This window comes from Bacillus rossius, chromosome 16 (assembly GCF_032445375.1).
Source record: "Bacillus rossius redtenbacheri isolate Brsri chromosome 16, Brsri_v3, whole genome shotgun sequence".
NCBI classification, from domain to species: Eukaryota; Metazoa; Arthropoda; class Insecta; order Phasmatodea; family Bacillidae; genus Bacillus; species Bacillus rossius.
In genome coordinates, this window is record NC_086343.1 from 36771201 (window position 1) to 36793283 (window position 22083).

Here is a 22083-nt window from a genome sequence, read left to right on the forward strand (position 1 = left end):
AAGACCCCGCCTACCCAGGCACACATACTGTGTGCAGAGCTTCAGTAAACTCCGCTACCAAGTTGACAGCGAAGACAATTTGTGGTTAAAGACCCCGCCTACCCAGGCACACATACTGTGTGCAGAGCTTCAGAAAACCCTGCTACCAAGTTGACAGCGAAGACAACTTGTAGTTAAAGACCCCGCCTACCCAGGCACACATACTGTGTGCAGAGCTTCAGAAAACTCTGCTACCAAGTTGACAGCGAAGACAACTTGTGGTTAAAGACCCCGCCTACCCAGGCACACATACTGTGTGCAGAGCTTCAGAAAACCCTGGTACCAAGTTGACAGCTAAGACAACTTGTGGTTAAAGGCTCCTCCTACCTAAACACACATGCTATGTGCAGAGCTTTAGAATAAATCACGCAATTATAAAACTGCTCAATTAATCTGATTGAAGCTTTGCACACGGTATGTGTGTCTAGGTAGGCGGATCTTTTAACCACAAGTTGCCTTAGCTGTCAACTTGGTAGCCGGATTTTTATCCTTTACCCGGAATAGAACAACTTTGAAACACATTTGTATTTTGCGACTTAGACATTGCTTGGCATAGTTAATAAGTATCTAACTATTATTGTTATAGGGACGCTTGAAGTTATAACTTTCTTATTAATTCAGAAAAGTTGGAATTGTTGCGTGCAACCTTTTATGGGAATATCAATGGAGGTTGTCGTGTCAAACGTTTTGAAATTAATTAAACTTCGTATGTTCTAGTTTTTACTAGTGTTTTTCTTTTAGCTGTTCTGAATCATTAAACACAATTATGCCTTTGGCTAGGCGGGTACCTTAATGACACTGCATATAAAATTAAGGCATTTTAATTGGTATATTTTTCAAGGTTTTAAAAATCATCTGGATTTTCAATTTCAAATGTAATTTGATTTCGTTTATTATCGTCATATCTCTGCAGCTGTTGGATCTACAATCAATACGATTCCTTATCAGTGACACACAAGGATAGTGACAGTGATGCTATCTCGTAACCAACAGGCAAGAATTCACGCTAATGTACAGTTCATAACTGATTGGTTCTCTTTCTTAACATTTATTTAATTTTTACCAGTACCACCAAACTTAAAAATATTGCACTAAGTCTGAACTGAATATTTAACCAATTGATTTATCCTTAAAACCAATTTTATAATTCACACAAACATTCTGAGAGTAAGTTTAATTACATTCATAATTCCTAAAAAAAAAATTATGTAAATAGCTGTATAAAATACTTGTAATATACGTGTCAGAGCTTCGAAAATTCACCCAAAGCAAAATTTGACTGTTTGATTCCGAAATTTAATACAATTCACATAACTAACACTTCATGTCAACGAAGATCTTTCAAGTTTCCAAGTACAGTGATCACCAACACAATATTTTAAAAAATTTACTTTCTGTAGGACATGATTAGAATTAATACTACTTGTTTGAAGTTTAAAAATAAATGAAACTTTAAAAAAAACTAAATGTTTGCAATTCTTATAATTTTTGACGAAAAGCAAACAACAAAATGAAATTATTTATAAAATCTTAATGTAAATTGAAGATTTTTCGTTTACCAATAGCTAGAGACTGGAAAAATTCGTACTTTGTATGACCTCTAGGATAGACTCCACAATCCCCTATATACTCAGGCAAATGCCAACTGCTCATTGGTTACCGACTCGTGACACGTGTCAACTGGGGCGCTTGCGATTCGATACTTTTTTGGTTAAAGGTTTTTTCATTGGCTTAAAGTCCTTCAGATAAACTGTGAGCCAATCAGAGAAGCACTATAAAGGTACAGTTTTTTCGAATCTATCATATCATGAAATGAATCAGCGAATTTTTCCGGTCTCTACCAATTGCATTTCAGGGAAAATATTTTCATACTTCTTGAAAAAAGCATCAATTAAGTACAGCAACGTGCTAGCCGTTAAGATAACGCACTATCGCAGCACACACAAGTGTTATGACCAGTTGAAGTGCCCCTAGAGTTTATTAGTACCACACATTTCTATGTTGCCACTACGACAAAGCCAGCAGAACACTCGCGAGATAAGATTGCCCCCCGCCCCCTCCCAAACAATGAGTTCTTAAAATGTATAAATTTTTTCTCTTCAGCCAAAAATTTTCTGCGATAGTGAAATACAATTACTGGCAGCCTTATAATTTATAACCTACGGTACTTTAAATTGTAAGCGAAGTGGTAACATCTTTGTTCCCAGGGAGCTAAAGCTTATTTCTAGCTATACGATGTGAATCATCAACTACATACATCATTCTTTAATTTATTAATGGCATACCTGGAAAAAACAAATGAATTTTGTACACACAGAAATTATGTGGTCATCAAACTTTGCTGAATGAGAACAGATTGACTTGTTTATAATTTATCCAAGACGGTCAGAAAAAAATCTCATGCAAATTGTTTTTGGAGCACGTGTATGTGAAACAGTAGAGCCTAGAGAGAAAGAGTGTAGAAAATCATATAGATTAAACATTGTGCTACTTGTTAAAGGTTAGCACCTATTTAAATACACACAAAGAAGAGTAGTGAGGCCCCAAGTATACATTTAAAAAAACTTTAAATTAGTATAAAATGTTACAGGCATAAATACATTATTGAGGTGGGCTTCAAACCTAAAAACACTTGAACGACAGGCTACTATTTCTCTCTTCTTACATCCGTAGGCTAACTATTTAAAATGTAAAAGCATGTTTTTTTTTCGAATGGTACGACAATTTTCATACACTTAGCAGTGTTCGACTACACTCAGTTTAAAATAAAGAAATCTCATTTTTAAAAACATCCCTGGCTGCAAGTATGCACTGAATAATTTAGCTCGAACACTTATCGACATGCATTCGGCAAATAATAAATATAACGAAACCCTTTTAAAATTTGCCACTTGATAAGATACCCTGTTTAGTAAGTAAAATATACCTTTATTTTGAACAGTAGTTTAACCCAATTTATTAACTTTTACTTGTAAATTACCTTTAAATTTTTTGATATTTTTTGACGTGACGTCTAATAAATCGATTAACGCCGGCTACACGCACGAAAACGTGTCCCGTTACGCACATTGTTCCGTTTCGCTATGTCCCGTTACGCTCATTGTATATTGCTCTTTCGAACCTGAACCTCCTAGCATTGCGACCGAGTCCGTGGCGTAATTCTGTTTTCATGCATTTCAATGTAACATTTTCATTGCTCTTTGCTAACCCGTTCCTCCTAGCATTGCTGCAGAGTCCGTGGCGCAAATATATTATTTTTGACTGCATCTTGGTGTTGGGTAAGCCATTTTCCTTCACATCATCCTTGAAACACTCCCATTCGTTTCCTACTTTTCCTATCATCGTTCTATCCTTAACACAGATTTGAAGAAGTTAAATAGCAAACATGTATAAAAGTAATAGTTAAAATAATCTCTTCGTTAAAGTAATAAACATATTTGAATTAATGAGTGCAAATAAAAGTAAATTTATCAATTAAATTGTAGATTTAATTTCACTCCTTCTTTGTATCCATACAAAATAGTGAAAATGCAATTAAAATGATTCCATTTTATTCATAAAAGTATGCAATCATTTCATCAATGTTTTGCTATGACGTTGTCACGTTAAACTATCGTCCGTAAACCGACTTTACAGACAACAAATTTTTTAATGTTAAACGTAGTTTCATGGTAACCATTGCCTTTTTTGTGTGCTTTTGAGGAACCTTAGAATGTGTCAATGCAACTGTCAGTTGAACAAGTGCTCACTACTGACAGTATTGTTTAGAACGCGAGAGACAAGCCTGCGACGCGCGCCAGGCTCGGAGCTGGCTGGCGGCCCCCGCACGGCCACTGACGTCACGCGCCGTCCATTGACGTAAGGCAAGCCACGCGTGCTTGGCCGGATTACAAGGGTCCTCGGGCTATTACTGGCCTGGGAATTCCGGACTTACAGAGGCCGCCACGAGGAGTGACGTGAAAAAGCGACGCCAGTCTCGATGTTTTGGGCGTCGGGTCGGCCCGGAATGACGCGACATGTCACTGCCACTCTCGTTGGTTCTAGAAGGGCACCACAGGTATTTAAGAAGCGATGCCGATCTCCGAGCGAGTTCCGAGAGTCGGAGGGTTCCGCGAGTGAAGGGAAATGCGACATCGGCGAAGAAGGTGAGAGACCCCCTCGAGAGTGGCGCGACGCGGAGCGACGGGATCGTGAGAGTGTGACTGAGTGGTGCGAGACTGTGTGTGTGTGGACAGGCGCGAGGTAAGGAGCGAACTACTGTCGAGCCTAGCTCCAGTGAGGCGTGATATCTGTGGTACTTGACAGACAGTGAGTGACTTGCGGATAAACATTCTTAATGCCAGTGATTGGTGATCTGACCATTTTTAAGCACAATTATTTATTAGTAATGTAACTGTTAGTAATTAATAAAACTGTGATAAAACTTAATTGGGCTATCCCTCACGAACCCAGTTCTCCCCACATAGGTCGTAACAGTATTTGTTGTAGTTATTCTTTTAAAGAAATAATTTAATGCTGAACACCAATGTTATTAGCTAATAAAATGGCATTCCATTAATTTATGACTATACACAACCACAGCCAAAATTTTTGATATTAAATGACAACAAAAGTTTTGACAAAAAATGTTGAAACCAAGATAGCGTATTTCAGTTACGTCTCCTTAGAAGTAATTGAATGTTATCAGATGATGCTCTTGATGAAATACAACAATGAAATTTATTTCTGGGATTTTTCATTGCAAAATTTCTTTAACAAATTTAAATGCTTCAAATACATTTTTTTAAAAATAATTACATTGTAAAGTCTTGTACTCTATGGCGTGTATCTGGCAAATAGCACACGGAAACAGGCAGGATAATGGCAGGAATGGTGCGTTAGAAACAGAGAGTATACGCACAGTGGAGACACGCTGTCGTGCCCCGGCAGATAGCGGAAAACCATTTCACAGACGAGAGAGCCACACCCGAAGTTCCCCCAAGTTCATGCTCGCTTTTTTTTCGTTCGATCTCATTGTATAAACCGGTGTGGCATTAAATTTTGCGGTCGATTAGGATAGGTTAGCTACATTATAAATACTTTTAAACATTGTGGATGGTTGGTTATATTAGGTAAGTATAACTACATTAAAAATACTGTAAAATTATTTTGTGGTTGCTTAGCAAATAACTTTTTAATATGTAGCTATCCAACGCTAGGACACCGTTTACATGATTTCACAGTATCTTTAATGTAGCTATCATAACCAAAACAACCGTCCACAATGTTTTAAAGAATTTATAATGCAGCTAACCTAACCTAATTTACTATTAGTATCCTTTTATCAACACCGCCATATTTATTTACAATGAACCAAAATAAAACCGAAGATGCACGATCGGGCGTTTGGCTCTCTCGTCTGTGAAACGAAGGCTTCCCGGCAGATAGCGCGGCCCTGGCGAGGGAAGCAGTTCAGAGGTCGGCGAGATAAGGCGGCAGCAAGTGGGGCGGACAGCCAGTAGTGTCCGCACCCCAGCCCCAGGGACTAACTTAACACGGGTGCCACATTAGAGGCTGCTAACCTTGAATATCGCAGTGTAAGAATACAAAAACAAAAAGTTGGAGGGGAGGTGAATTTAATTATTTGTATTGAAAGATACATACGTGTATGTTGTCGAAGTATTTAAAAACTGGTATTTTTCACGTAGCCTACTTTCCAATTTTCGATGTATAAAAATGACTGACTGAAAAATAAATCTATTTATTTACCATCTATGTTAAATCAACAATATTTTATATTAAAAGATAAAAAAATGTGTTGACAAAAAAAAGTTGAAAAAAATAGCGTTTTTTAGTTAAGTCTCCTTAGAAGTAATTGAATTGGCGATATAAGGTGGTGTCGGGATAGTTTTGGTTGTTTTAAAAAAATAAGGGGGGGGGGATACGCTAAAATGAGTTAAGTCTTTTTCGCTTTTATCGGAGCCTTTTCAAAATAGTTTAATATTTATTTCTGATAATCGAATGGCTCGATAGTCGACGTAGCGAACGCGCTGATCTCAGCGGGTGATGTAGCAAAGCCATTTTTACGAATCCGGCAGCGAATTCTAGTGGCGGGTGTGGAATGCATGAGTGATTCGCGTCCAGAAATGCACTTGAAAGCACATTTTGCCTACATGGAGACTAGTCTAGTTACGTCCCTGCCCAGTCCTGTAGTCTGTGTGTTTCATAGCCGCGAGGACAACTCCTGTATCTCCACACACTTCTCGTGGGCCGTGTTAGGCAATAGGCCTACTAGGCCAGTGGCGAACGCAGGAGCTATGAAAAGAATATGCGAGATATCGGTGAAGGCATTTGAGCGATAAACTACAGAAAAATATCAATTTCATTTAAAACTCAAACAATTGTTGGGTAATTTAGGTTGACCTTGTGAGTATGATTGCCACTCAGCAAGAGACGAGCCAACCAGGCAGATTATTCATACATATATGTGTAAACGTTTCCACCTATATTCGTAACATGCAGTAACGCTACAAATAATATCGCAGTCAGGATTTTGATGTGTGAACATTACATAAAGTTCAGAAACAACCGAAGCAATATTAGAACTCTACGGTATCTAAGGACTGCGACCACGTGTATCTACAAACAGGGGAAGAGGGCACGATGTTCGCACCTGAGTAAAGTAACTCGTTGTCTACAGCATCTACTGTCAACAACCAGAGTTCGAGGCTGGAGCGAGGTGTTTATGTCGCCAGAATTTGTTTAACAGATGCTGGCTCTTCTACTTGAAACCACCCGACCAATCAAAGGAGGATCTGCCTCCTAGAACACAGGAAAAGGATACATAGGGTTCGGTCACCAAAGATTGTATGTGTGTCTGACCCGACTGCTAGGCACCACTTCATCCATGCTGACACTGCCTCAGGTGGCAATCACACATGGCTAGTGATATTACAATGAGAGTGCCCCGAACAATTATATTCGGATAGACACGTTCGCACCAGAGCACAAGGTACAGACAGCCTGGTTTATTAGCACTCAGACCTTAAAGGTATAACACAGATGTTTCCACTGGTGTTTTTGGGTGGGGGGATAGGGGTTGGGAAAAAAATTTACAAAATATCAGAAAAGTCTGTATGTTATTTAGGGTGATGCAAGGTGAGCTTTTAAAACAACTGCAACTACAATGTGTGAGCATTCACGTCACCTACGGGTTCGTCTGTGGTCCCATATTCCAGTGTGTTATTGTCAGAAGTAACGTAAGTTTGTGTTTGACAACTAGTTTGAAATTTTATATATTTTTTTTAAACCCCCCCTTCCCAAAAAAAATTCTTAATCCGCCATTGGGTTCTTCATGGACGTGACATGCTTCGAGTGGAGACCAGAGCGAGATACTAGAATAAGATACACTTATCACGAATCCACACATATTAGTGTTAAATTAATCCCTCCTCTTTGTGTGGGTCCTGTAAGCATATGTATAGTATTTTTTAATATTTATGAAATTCGTACTGGCATGGGAAACAGTTAACCATACTACTCTCTAAAACATTTTAGGCTGTGAGTTTAAGCCAGGGGTGTATATAGATCAAATGGAGAGTCAAACAATAAACCAAATACTCAATAGTTTTGATAAGTTTTCAAGACGTCGGAAATTATTCGAAATTGCCTTCTAAGGTTTTGCTATTTCTAAGTATTTTGGGCTCGCAATTTAACTGTGTGGTATTCTATACCACTCTAGTATACTGCTCCCCATCATTCGAGGTTGAATCCGCCACCGGTCCTTACCTCCCAAGCAAGAGGAATTATTCTGGGGAAGAATCCACATGCCAAACTAATTAAGACAATATCATCACCACTTTTTCCAGCCTGTGACAGGATCAACAAAGTAAAATGCCTCCATCTTCCTCTGCCACTCCACCAATCTTCCTTCTTCACTCTGTTCCATTCTTTCTTCTTCACTCTGTTCCATTCTTCTCCTCTCTTCTGCACTCCTTTAACCATCTACTCTTCCCACTTCTTCCTTGGTCTTCCTTGGGCCTTCTTCATGTGTACTTCAACTCTTATCATTCACCTATATAGCCTCTCTTTTCCCACTCTCTGGACATGGCCATGCCATCTCATTCTTTCTTCTTTTTTTTTTCATGATCTCATTCGAGTCCCGTACTCTAAGTCTTGATTACTCCAACTCATTCCTGAACATGTCTCACTTTGTAACTGCCAACATACTCCTCATTAACTTTATACCTATTCCTCTGATCTTCTCAGGATCTCTCTTGTCTACAGACCTAGTCTCTGCTCCGTTAGTGACTATGGGCGGACAGTAAGTACTGCACACGACAGACAGTGGTAATAATTCATACAATTGTAATAAATCCAGACAGTGGTAACAAAAGCTCGCAAAACTTATTTTTAGATAGCACTCATGCAACGTGATCTGAGACATCTGGGACCAGATTATGGAAACTTCTTACTCCCATACGGATCAGGGCAATACAAACCATCTACAAGAGCAGGACATGGTGTTTGTTCCAGTGAGCAGAAACTGAGTCTCGGCTGCATACCGCAGTATGCGCAGTTCCTCTCCAGCAAGGGGATACACGGCGTCCTAGGTACGTGGGCCCCTCCGCAATCGCACACCTTTGACTCCTGATGGAGGACTCTGAGCCGTTAGCAGGTGGTCGAGTTCCTATTGGTCCTCAGAAGCCAAGCGCCCTAAGGAACTGTGCTCGTGTAGCGAGAGAAGTTGTGATTGTTTGCACCTAATATTCTACTTGTATAATGCTACACGAGTTTATAGCCAAGTGGTTCCAAGTCCCTGATAATCTTGTGTGTCTTCCCCCTTATCAGTATTCTCTGGTTTTAACGTCTCAAGTCATTTGGTAAGAACAAGAGGGAGAGATAGGACCTGAAATATATAACCTTTGTTTCTGCAGGTTTTTTTATTACCATTACAATTTTCTTTCGCTTTTGTTTTTAAAATCTCGATTCATTTAAACATAGTTTATAAGTGACTGGGTGATACAAATTGTAATTTACTCCGTGAACTGGCGTTTAGTGATTAATTAATTTTGTTTTGTAAACATAAACAAATGTAATAACATTATCAATAAACACCATGTTATGGGCTGTGTAAATATCTCCGCGTGTTATCTCTGCCTTATAAAGGCCAATTTCCAATATAAAAGATGCGGGCCTAAAGTTATGGCACAAAAGCTGATGGGGAAAAAAATGTGGCACATTTTGGATCATATCTTTCCTCCTTAAAGAGAGTTGTGTTATGTAAAGTAAATTATGATAGAATAAATTTTTAATAACAAGCCCTTGAAGAGCTGAGAGTGCAGTGGCGGCGTGCTCGGATTCAGTTATGCCAGCTGCCTGGCCCAAGGAACACCGGGGGAGTGGTGTCGTGGTCGTTAGGAGTCGATGCGCACATTTAATATATATATATATGTATATATACACAATGTATATAAGTCGCCAGCCCAGGTAAAATTTTCTGGCCGGTTTCGCAGAAGAATTGTTGTAGTAGGAAGCTCCGTCGCAGCGATCGCTTCAATCGCTGGGTATCGACTGCGCACGCCCCTAGTGGTCTTAGGACGTACTATGTTAACCAGCCAGTCACCGTCCCATATACGGGAAGCTGGTATCAGCACCGTTCGGTGACCTTGACGATAAGTATTCCTTACCACTGCCTTTGAGGGCCACGAAACTCCGGGAGAAAACAGTCACTGGGATCACTGTATGGAGGGATTGTGTACCCTAGTAACGTGAAAATTAACTCCTAAGAACTTTGTAACAGGCCTACAGTCAGTGCTGAGTTTAAAAAATATATAATCAATGATGCGCATGGGGAAGAGACGGAATGCAATGACGAGGTAAACGGGAGTGCGGTCCTTGTCCTATCCTAACGTGAATGACGTCACACTGTCACACCAAAACTTCCCTGTTTATGATATTGCAATGTCCGAATCTACTGATTTTTTTCTTCGTGTTTTTGGCTTCCTACCATATCATCTGTTATTTTCTGTTAATGAGCAAATTTTTCAAACGGGAACCGGAATCTAAAAATATCACGAGTGTCATTCTATGCTACGAAATAACACAGATTGAAAAAAAAATCTCCAGTTTAACAAATTAATCGGACCAGGGAGAGTCGGACATCTGTTCACGCCATCCGTGACGTCAGGAGGTTAGGCGGATCACAGTTTGGGACATACATAGCTATTTCAGACGGGTCTTAAACTCCGCCAGATGGCGAGTCGAGGAACAGACTGGGCTGTGTGGCAGCGCCTGCGTGGTGGTGGTTGTGGTTGTGGTTGCAGTGAACGGCACCAGTGGCGAGGGCATGTCCATGAGTTCAGGAGGTTAGGCGGATCACAGTTTGGGACATACTTAGCTATTGCAGACGGGTCTTAAACTCCGCCAGATGGCGAGTCGAGGAACAGACAGGGCGGTGTGGCAGCGCCTGCGTGGTGGTGGTTGTGGTTGTGGTTGCAGTGAACGGCACCAGTGGCGAGGGCATGTCCATGAGTTCAGGAGGTTAGGCGGATCACAGTTTGGGACATACTTAGCTATTGCAGACGGGTCTTAAACTCCGCCAGATGGCGAGTCGAGGAACAGACTGGGCTGTGTGGCAGCACCTGCGTGGTGGTGGTTGTGGTTGTGGTTGCAGTCAACGGCACCAGTGGCGAGGGCATGTCCATGAGTTCAGGAGGTTAGGCGGATCACAGTTTGGGACATACTTAGCTATTGCAGACGGGTCTTAAACTCCGCCAGATGGCGAGTCGAGGAACAGACTGGGCTGTGTGGCAGCACCTGCGTGGTGGTGGTTGTGGTTGTGGTTGCAGTCAACGGCACCAGTGGCGAGGGCATGTCCATGAGTTCAGGAGGTTAGGCGGATCACAGTTTGGGACATACTTAGCTATTGCAGACGGGTCTTAAACTCCGCCAGATGGCGAGTCGAGGAACAGACTGGGCTGTGTGGCAGCGCCTGCGTGGTTGTGGTTGCAGTGAACGGCACCAGTGGCGAGGGCATGTCCATGACGGTGGAGGAGCGCGAGGCGGCCACAGAGGCATGGGCCAAGGCCGTCAAGGTCACGAAGCAGAACCTCATGGTGCAGGTGGGCGGAGCCTGCTTGCCTGACGTGCTGCGCATGGTGAGTCTCTGGAAAACCTTAAAAAGTGAGGGTTTCGGGAAACCCTAATTTTTATCGATTTATTGAATGACTTACATACTTGAAATAAATATTTTTAGATGAAGGCTACATACTGATGGTTAATCCAAAGCTATATACTACATAATTTCATGCTTCCATGCTTGGACTGAGATAAAATTTTGCCTTTAAGTTCATAAAAAAATTATTAAATAAGGACTGTTTAGTTTGGAAATAATTATAAACAATTAAATATGGTTATATTATGAAATTATTTGAAATCATGTACAAAAAAACGAAATACTGTTAGCAGAATAATCTAGGCTAGTGCATCCTGAAGTCTGTGCGGGCCTGTTTCCTTGGATACGCCATTGGAGTCCACTCCTGTCTCCTCCCAGCACAGCTGAGTAACAGTTCAGGGTGCGCTACACGCCACATCGTGGTCACTGCTGTGGCGGTCTCTAGGCCCGGGACTGCCACCACTAACCCACCTGAAGGTGTGACTGTTTCGAGTAGTTTAAATAGTGTTGACTCTCTCGGCAGCAGTTGGCAACCTCGTTCAGAAACTGTCTACCAAGATATTCAAAAAGTGTCTTACTAAAACCAATTTGTCTCTCTAAATACCACAGGAATACTGAATGTATGTGCGTGAGAATGTGTAAGATAATGACAGTATCATAATAACAATTTTAATTATGTTTTAATATTGTTTTTCTATTTAAAACTATATTACATATGTTTTAGGGTATTATTTAGTAATATTTATATGTTAATACAATATTTTATATGGTTTTTGTTAGTGCTTAATTTGGATGTTAAGTTGGTAGATGATAATCAGTAATTGCTGTAATTTGTATTTTCTTATTATGTAATTTCATGTTGATTCCTAGAAATAACTTATACATTATTTATGTATCACGTCTCAGTTTTACGTCTTAACTGCGCCAAACTAAGGTTGAAAAAATATTTAAAATAAACTTATACTGTTACTGTTAGGGGCTAGCAGATCTGAGCTGCAGTGTAACGCTTGATCTTATATATATATATATATATATATATATATATATATATATATATATAGCACATACGTCATTGCTGGTTTGCACTGTATGTTGTAGAGAAAACCCGAAGAATGTCTAAAGAAAGATGAATACATAAACACACAGAAAACCAGCCAAAATTAGCCGATTTAAATGTTAAATGTAAATCTCGTGGAATGAATTATGCAAAAAAAATATCACAGTATAGACAATCACAGTGGGCTAACAATGATGAGATGGTTGCAAAAAAAATCCCTTTTAGCATAACCTGCAGGCGTAGGTAGATTTCAAAGTACCTATGTCTTCTGAAAATGTTCTGAAAATTCTATAAACGTCTGGAACATTTAAAGAAATTAATGTGCATAACATTATTTATGTTCTCCTATATTCCAACATGATCAATTAAGCATTTCCTTATATTCCATGCAGCGAAAATGTTTCGAATGGTTTTAACTTAATGTATCCAGAATTGAAAAGCTTAGAACAAATTTCATATTATGCCTACTAAGGTAGATATTAATATTTTTGACCTTTAAAAAAACATTTTTCATTCCTTGCACTAATACGTGATCGTATAAAAATATGCTTTGTACCAATTTTTAAGAAAATATCAAGATGATTTAAAATATAATTAATGAATGTGATAATAAGGATGTTTTGATTTGTTTTATTCCATCCCCTGTTTTTATGTTAATAGTTCGTCTCCATTGTTCCAGCCAAAGGTTTTATTTATTGTTTAGGATTTTTACAACAAAATTGTAGCGGTTTTGATAGTTAACCTAATTAATAATTTTAATTTTTTTGTCTCTCAGCCCTTGTTATTTCCCACCTTGCAATAATGGTTTGTTACATAAAAATTTACTTAGCACAAAAGTTTTCATCGATATTTAGGAAGTTCAAAATAAATAATAACGTATTCGATAGTGCACACGGTACGTTATATTTATATATTTCTTTTACAAACCCTGTGTTTTTCCACCCATTGAAGTTGTGGTTGGTCTCATATCAAAAATTTATTGATAAAATTTTTGGTATTACTCCTACGAGTTATATATAATACGTTCAAATGGATGCATTATTTTTCATTTATAGCATTTTTTTTTAACCTTCCCTATTTCTTCCTATTTGGTCTGATTTCGCCCATTAACGAACGGCCGAGATTTTCCATTACTCTATTTTATGTATCAGTTTGGAAGTGATTTGTGCATAATTACGGCAGTTATCGTGTCCATAAAAATATTTAGTTGACGATGGTTTTGGGGTCTGTGGACCATGAAACGAAAAAACTACGTAAAACATTTTTTTCGAAAGTCGCACCGTGGTAATGACTGCAATAATAAGTCTTTCTTCGAACTTCGAAATCTACCTACAAGTAAGCGCAGAGAACGACAACCATTTTGGACAACTCTGTGACAGATAGAGGAACCCGACGATGATCCAAACAGATAATCCGGACACGCCAACAATACAGTGACGCACATGCACTCCCAACGATGAAATTAAGAAGGTGTTCAGACAACACAGAAACGACAGCACAGACGAACACAGCAAGTAGAGAGGTTTCGGGAACTAAGAGTTAGCCCACTGTGTCCTTCTGTGCTGTGGTATTGTTTTCACTCATTCCTTCCATGAATCTCTCTGTGCTGTTAATATGTTTAACATTTTTGACAACGGCGTGTTTTCTGTGTCTTTGTATAGCCATCATTATTTATCGGTTCTTCGGGTTTACTGTATGACTTACATTGCAAACTACGGATGACCTATGTTCAAAATATTTTTGATGTGTAACACTGCATTTGGTAGGAGCAATTTCGTGAACGGAACGGAAGTCGCATGGAACGGAAATGTGTAACCATCGGTGCTGCCATATGTGGCGGATGTCGAGAACCAAATTTTCCAAAGAAGCCAGTAGGAAACTTTATAGTATTAGCTGTTTCGTGCATTTTAACAAGATGGGCAGTAGTTTTAATAACATTCCCTGTCAAATATCAGATTTAAAGATGAGGTTTTTTTTTTTTTCAAATCTTTTTATCGGAGCCGTTTCAATGTATGGTTTAACATTTCGGTCTGCTGCTCCGGCAGCGAGTTCTAGCGGCGCGCGCGGGAACTACGTGTGGTTCGCGTCGAGAAATGTAGTTGAGAGCACGCTATTGCAAGTGCACCTGCGAAGCTGTGTGGGTGCAGGCACGCCACGCAGAGGCGCTGGGAGTGGACGGCCTGCTGTGTCTGCCGGAGCTGTTCAACAGCCCCGCCGGCGAGCAGCAGCTGGTGGACTACCTGTCGCTGGTGGCCGCCGTGGCGCCCCGCACGCCGCTGCTCTACTACCACAACCCGCCCTACTCGGGCGTGCACGGTGAGTCATGGGGCTACAACTTCTGGGGGAAGAGGAGGCGGCAGGCGGCAGGCCATGACCCAGCATACTTGCACACTCGCATATTCGCATACTTGCACACTTGCATACTTGCGTATTTGCAAGTAGATGTATTTGGTTCATTCTGGGGCAGGGGAGGAGGGAGGGGGATTTCGGGGATTATGTCACTTCCTTCGACCATGCACACACGAAAAAGTGTCCCGTTACGTTCATCAGCCATGTACGCACGAAAAAATGTCCCGTTACAGTAGTTGGAAATGGGGGGTTCAAGGCCAGGCGAAGGATCCAGGATCAGACCTTTAACATTGACCTTGACCTTTAACTATGACCTTGAACATTGACATTGACCTTGAACATTGACTTTGACCTTGAACATTGACTTTGACCTTGAACATTGACCTTGAACCTTGACCTTTGACATTGAACCTTGACATTGACCTTTAACTATGACCTTTAACATTGACTTTGACCTTGAACATTGACCTTGAACCTTGACCTTTGACCTTGACCTTGACATTTTACTTTGACCTTGACCTTGAACATTATACCTTGACCTTGAAATTTGACCTTGACCTTGAAATTTGACCCTGACATTGAAATTCGACCCTGACCTTTAGCCTTGCGACCCTCGATGTTACCAACCTGATGACGTCATCTAATCAGTATGCTAATCCATATGCTAACCTAACCTAACCTAACCTAACCTAACCTAACCTAATCCATATGCTAATCTATGCTAACCTAACCTAACCTAACCTAACCTAATCCATATGCTAATCTATGCTAACCTAACCTAACCTAACCTAATCCATATGCTAATCTATGCTAACCTTACCTAACCTAACCTAATCCATATGCTAATCTATGCTAACCTAACCTAACCTAACCTAACCTAATCCATATGCTAATCTATGCTAACCTAACCTAACCTAACCTAATCCATATGCTAATCTATGCTAACCTAACCTAACCTAACCTAACCGTCATGTCCGCCATCTTGAAAATCAATAATTTTTTGTTAGAAAAACGGGGAAAAAATTAAAAATCATTAAAAAAAATAACTAATCGAATTAAATAATGAAAATTAAATAAATTATTATTTAAAACCACTGTTGAACATATCGTTATGGTCACCATCTTGGATTATATTTAATTGTTGCTTGTTTCGTTATGCCCACCATCTCGGTTGAGTACGATGTTATCGTTACACTTAACATTATGACCGCCATATTGGATCCTATTAATGTTGCATGTTTCGTTATGGCAGCCATCTTGGAGTCGTGTAATTATTTAGCTAGAAATTCGGGAAAAAATCCATAATTAATAAAATAAATCACTCATTAATTTACATATTGTTTCGATCAGTTCCTGTCCTTGGTTCGATACTCGATCGATGCAATAATGTTTAATTTTATGTAAAAAAATAATTTCAATAAACCATGTTCAAAATTCTTAAAGAGGCTTAAAATCCTCTACTACCATCATATTATAAGCCATTGAGGCGTTTGTCACGCCTCCATTAACTTCACTTTTATTATTTGTTTGTTTTAACGTCCTTTTGTAACAGTAACGTCGTTTTAAATTGATTTGGTATCAACTATGATAGATTGTTTGGCACTTGGTTCATTCTCGCCCTGAAGCTTGATTAAAACAAAAGCATTACGGACATTCGCGGCGCTGCGCGTGTGTGTGTTTCCGCGAGCCAACACCGCGCGGCGCGCTGAGCCTTATGACGTCATGGTGAGGCGTTAACCTGCGACGGTCTGCGGCTGGCGAGCGGGGAGGACGGTGGTGGCGGCTGGTGGAGTCGACTTCGCCTTACGGGTGCAGGCGTGTTACGCCGCTGCTAAAATGGAAAGGCTGTTCCATTCACCTACGCATCGACCAGTGGCCAGCCCGGGTTATCGTCCAACATGCTGCGCGACTACAAGTAAGCCTCGACGCAACCGTTATTAACAACCAGAGACCGGGTTGGTTTTTCAAGGAAACAATAAGCAGAGAGACTTGAGTGATCATAAACTCAAATTCATATCTTGCTAGCATCTTGAATCGTAATGTGGCGAATTAAGCTCTACTTCTTTTTTCTTTTACGCTACGTGAGAAATTACGTAAACTGCAAGCCAGACTTAACAAGTTGCTGTGGTGCGGGATGTTAGACTCGCATAATAACGTCATAACTAGAGACCGTTTGGACCAAAATATTGGGAATGTGCCTAAACAAATTTTATAGACAATTACGTCATCCAAGATTGTAATCAACGGACATGTTAGGGAAAACTAATGCTTTCTTAATGTTTGTAAAATTACCCGTAATATGGTGGTTGTAATGAGTGATTACATTAGATGTATTTTTTTTAATGCGAGATCTAGATCTGCAGATGTGTGTAAATGGTTCTGTATTCAATGTACCAAGCCAATGCCAAGCGGGAAAATTAAATAGTAAACAGGCAGTGATGCTCTCATTTATTATTCAGTTCATTTTTTTTTGCCTAGGGACCGTACTTCTCACTGCATTTAGCTGGTACGCCCTTCTGCGATCTCCGACTTCAAACTCGAGCGCCTTAAGTAAGGCCTCAAAACTGCACCACTCTGCTAGTCAGAGTCGCAGACGCGGTAGTTTTCGGTGTTTAAGATACTTATTGATTTTTTATATCACCAGTATGGCATTGGCTTGGATATATAAATTACATAAAGAGGAGATAATGACTTATTTAAGGGCTGCGTCAGTCGAGCACAGTGCGGACGAAAGCATAGATGTTTTAAGACAGAAGTTTGTGGCGCATTTGAAAGGAGAAAGAGTTTCGTGGCAAACGGAACAGGCAGAAGCGAGTGGGTCTGTCTCGTTTAGTACAAATTTCCTAAAAGATAAGTTTGCTTTGCGATCACTAGAAAATGTTCCGAAACTGCAGTCAGCAAATGTAGAGGATATATTAGAGTTTTGCATGGCCGTGGACAAGCTAGCTAACGCAAATTATTTTTCCAATGAGAGTGATTTAATTTTGGCTGTTGCTTCGCGTTGTACAGGTTTAGCTTACGATATACTCATTGCGGGTTATAAGAGTCATATGTCATGGGTTGATTGTAAGGAGGCGCTGTGGAATAAGCTTTGTCCTCGGCGGATTCGTGAGCAATTAATTATGAGTAAAGTTTATAGATGTCAGGAGCTAAATGAAACTGTCTTGCATTTTGTGCAGGAGATTTTGGATTATGCAAAGGCACTAGGAGTGAGTAAGACTGAGGAGGAATGGGTTAGTCTTGTTCTTGAAAATGTTTGTCCACAGGTGCGTCATGAGTCGTGTTACGTGAACAAGCCACACAAGTTGTCAGATTTATCAGAGTAGGCAGTGGCGGTGGAAAACGTTTGTTTTACCAGCTTTCAGTTCAAAAAGCAATTAAGGCAAGGCACGGTGGGCAAAAGCAGTGAAAGTTCGCGAGGGCCAAATAAAGTTAAGAAGGGAGGTACGTGTTTTAGGTGTGGGCGTTTAGGGCATTTCGCTCGTGACTGTCGGGTTTGACTTGAGGTCTAGAAGTTTTTTTTATCGTCGTATTGGTTAGTTTTTTTGGGGTTTAAATTTTTGTTTTCTTTTTGGGTGGCTGCTCGACTTAAGTATAGGGCTAATGCTGCTGAGTAGGTTTCTTATTGCGCCTTACGTGTCTCAGAGGTGGATTACTGTTACTACCTTCTAGTAAGAAATGTGTTGCTGTTTGTTAACGAGTAAACGGGAAAGTGGCACAAAGCATTGTTTGGTCTTAATTTTTGTTTTTCTTTGTCCCTCTCAAGTGTTATTCTTCGCGTGTTTTTTTTTCCACTGTGTGCTTTTTCTTCTTGCTTTTCTTTGAGGTTAGTTGTTTGAATGGCGTGTTTTGAGTGCTTCCCCGTTTTCTCGCCTTATTGTGGTTCGAAGCTACCTAAATTTTTTTTTGGTTTTTGGTGTTAAATTATTTTTTTTTAAGGGGGGGATATTGAGGCGTTTGTCACGCCTCCATTAACTTCACTTTTATTACTTGTTTGTTTTAATGTCCTTTTGTAACAGTAACGTCGTTTTAAATTGATTTGGTATTAACTATGATAGATTGTTTGGCACTTGGTTCATTCTCGCCCTGAAGCTTGATTAAAACAAAAGCATTACGGACATTCGCGGCGCTGCGCGTGTGTGTGTTTCCGCGAGCCAACACCGCGCGGCGCGCTGAGCCTTATGACATCATGGTGAGGCGTTAACCTGCGACGGTCTGCGGCTGGCGAGCGGGGAGGACGGTGGTGGCGGCTGGTGGAGTCGACTTCGCCTCACGGGTGCAGGCGTGTTAAGCCGCTGCTAAAATGGAAAGGCTGTTCCATTCACCTACGCATCGACCAGTGGCCAGCCCGGGTTATCGTCCAACATGCTGCGCGACTACAAGTAAGCCTCGACGCAACCGTTATTAACAACCAGAGACCGGGTTGGTTTTTCAAGGAAACAATAAGCAGAGAGACTTGAGTGATCATAAACTCAAATTCATATCTTGCTAGCATCTTAAATCGTAATGTGGCGAATTAAGCTCTACTCCTTTTTTTTTTTACGCTACGTGAGAAATTACGTAAACTGCAAGCCAGACTTAACAAGTTGCTGTGGTGCGGGATGTTAGACTCGCATAATAACGTCATAACTAGAGACCGTTTTGACCAAAATATTGGGAATGTGCCTATACAACTTTTATAGACAATTACGTCATCCAAGATTGTAATCAACGGACCTGTTAGGGAAAACTAATGCTTTCTTAATGTTTGTAAAATTACCTGTAATATGGTGGTTGTAATAAATGATTACATTAGATGTATTTTTTTTTAATGCGAGATCTAGATCTGCAGATGTGTGTAAATGGTTCTGTATTCAATGTACCAAGCCAATGCCAAGCGGGAAAATTAAATAGTAAACAGGCAGTGATGCTCTCATTTATTATTCAGTTCATTTTTTTTTGCCTAGGGACCGTACTTCCCACTGCATTTAGCTGGTATGCCATTCTGCGATCTCCGACTTCAAACTCGAGCGCCTTAAGTAAGGCCTCACCATCATGTACGCCATCTTGGAAATTTGTAATTTCAATGCTAGAAATTCGTAATTTCAATGCTAGAAATTCAGGAAAAAGTTCAAAACTCATTAAATAAATTTTGCAACCAATAAAATGATTAATTAGATCGACTTAGGTCCGTGGTACGATTCTGGATGCTAAAGAAAAAATAAAAATAACAAAAATTTAACATAATAGTGACAGGTTCGTAAATAAAACATCACAAATTCTTTCACAAAATAAATTTTATTACAAAATCTATATTTTACTACAGGATCACTTACAAAAGCCCTGCATAGGCGTGAAATAACTAATTCTTAGCTCCAATCGGTTTATACTAGACAGAGACCAACCAGAACCTTTACAGACATAGTCCTCCTCTTCTTGACAGAGTTTCTGGATACCGTTTTTAACAGTTTGCTTCACATCTTCAGAACTGTAAATTACTGCAGCCGATGTCTTGAATGCACACTTCCTCACTTCGTCTTCGAATGGATACGGCTTTCCATATATACAGTCCAACCACAAGTTATTTTATGATGGACGTTTGTTGCTACATCATCAGTAAGCTGATTGATTATGTCCTCTCTGATATCATCAAGAAAATTACAAATGTCTTTTGACTCACCTAACGTATTTTATATAATAGTAATATTTCAATTTTCCACGAAATGCAGACTGCGCCAAGTAGAACCCATTATCATTCACTTCTAATGCACCGAACACAGTATTAGGTTTATTTTCATGTCCAGACGTTATAGCAATCGGTTGCTGCACATTAGTTTTCTTGCTTGTACGCTTACGAGTCTCCAATCTAAAGCGAGGAGTCGAAATTTCTACAGGTAGTTCTTCAGTAGACACACGGACTTTACCGTTGCATTTTTTCACATGCCGTCGCAAACTATCAATACGTGTAAACCATTCATGACACTCATCACAGTGGAACTTCATGCGAGATGGATTCTTCTTGCATTTACTCCTCTCATGTCTTCGTGCTACATGAAAAAAAGTCAACGACATATCGCAGTAGCTGCAAGGATACCTTGCTGATGAAGACGAGCCTTTCAGACCCGATCCAGATACTGACGTTGCCGCAGTTGCGACATCTCCAGGCATAATCTTATGAACATCGATGCATCACTGTTGCACCGAAACCTTTACTTTCTGCCGAACAGCAGGACCTTTGCATGTCTTCATGTGCGTTTTCATATTATCTTTTCTGGCAAACTGCTTATGACATTTCTCACAAACAATCATTTTACGATATAGGTTTTTGGCACATTCTCTCTTCTCATGCCGTCGAGCATTGCTGCTGTTTGAGAAAATCTTGTCACAGTAACAGCACCGATGTTCGTTAGTTGTTGTCGATTCGGCATCCATTGAAGTCTCCATTGAGGCTGAAACGAAGTTCGTCGCGTTTTCCTGCACAGCCAACACTACCGGTATTAAAGTCTCTTCTGCTGGTGGTATCGAGCCTAATGAAGTCTCCTCCAGTGTTTTCGCCGTGGTGGTCAACGGAATCTGCTCCTTCTCCGTCGTAGCTGTCGTCAAGGTTCCCGTAGACGATGGTACAACCTCAGAGTTCGTCGTTAAAGTCGGCAAAGATGCTATCGAGTTCGCAAGAACAGGTAATTACATGATGAATGCACCAGAAGAAACAAACTAGGTGATCCTTACACCGATAACGTCAGTAACAAACTGAGCGACCTGCTGTATAGGACTCGCTTATATACATGCACCGTATGGAATAATACGCTAGTCAAATCAAGAACCAATTACACTAATACTAGAGTCAAATCTAAAAATAAAAAAGAGGATCATTTGATCAAAAAAATATCGATCTCTCCAATATACGCCAGGTTCCAAGAGCTACAATTCACGTCATCAGATCCATCTACATTTTGCTCCTATGCTTCAATTGACCATTAGTTGCAAGTGCTCCAACAGCTCCATCAGCTTCAACACGTAATGTACGCAATGTACGCGCAATACATGAAATTTACACGCAATAAATGTAATGATTACACAGTACACACAGGAAACGGAATGTACACACAGTACACACATGAAACGGAACGTACACACAGTACACACAGGAAACGGAATGTACACACAGTACACACAGGAAACTGAACGTACACACAGTACACACAGGAAACGGAATGTACACACAGGAAACGGAACGTACACACAGTACACACAGGAAACGGAACGTACACACTGTACACACAGGAAACTGAACGTACACACAGTACACACAGGAAACTAAACATACACACAGTACACACAGGAAATGGAACGTACACACAGTACACACAGGAAACGGAACGTACACACAGTACACACAGGAAACTGAACGTACACACAGTACACACAAGAAACGGAACGTACACACAGTACACACAGGAAACTAAATGTACACACAGTACACGCAGGAAACGGAACGTACACA

At 40.3% G+C, this 22083-nt stretch overlaps 1 protein-coding gene across 1 annotated transcript in view; it reads left to right on the plus strand.

The window, feature by feature from the left end:
• LOC134540250 (N-acetylneuraminate lyase-like) overlaps window positions 1-22083 on the plus strand; it is an 85655-nt gene that overhangs the window by 36465 nt on the left and 27107 nt on the right. The window contains exons 3-5 of the mRNA XM_063382871.1: window positions 8554-8630; window positions 11032-11177; window positions 14399-14567. Of these exons, the coding sequence (XP_063238941.1) occupies window positions 8554-8630; window positions 11032-11177; window positions 14399-14567 (392 nt within the window). The remainder of the gene's footprint in view (window positions 1-8553; window positions 8631-11031; window positions 11178-14398; window positions 14568-22083) is intronic.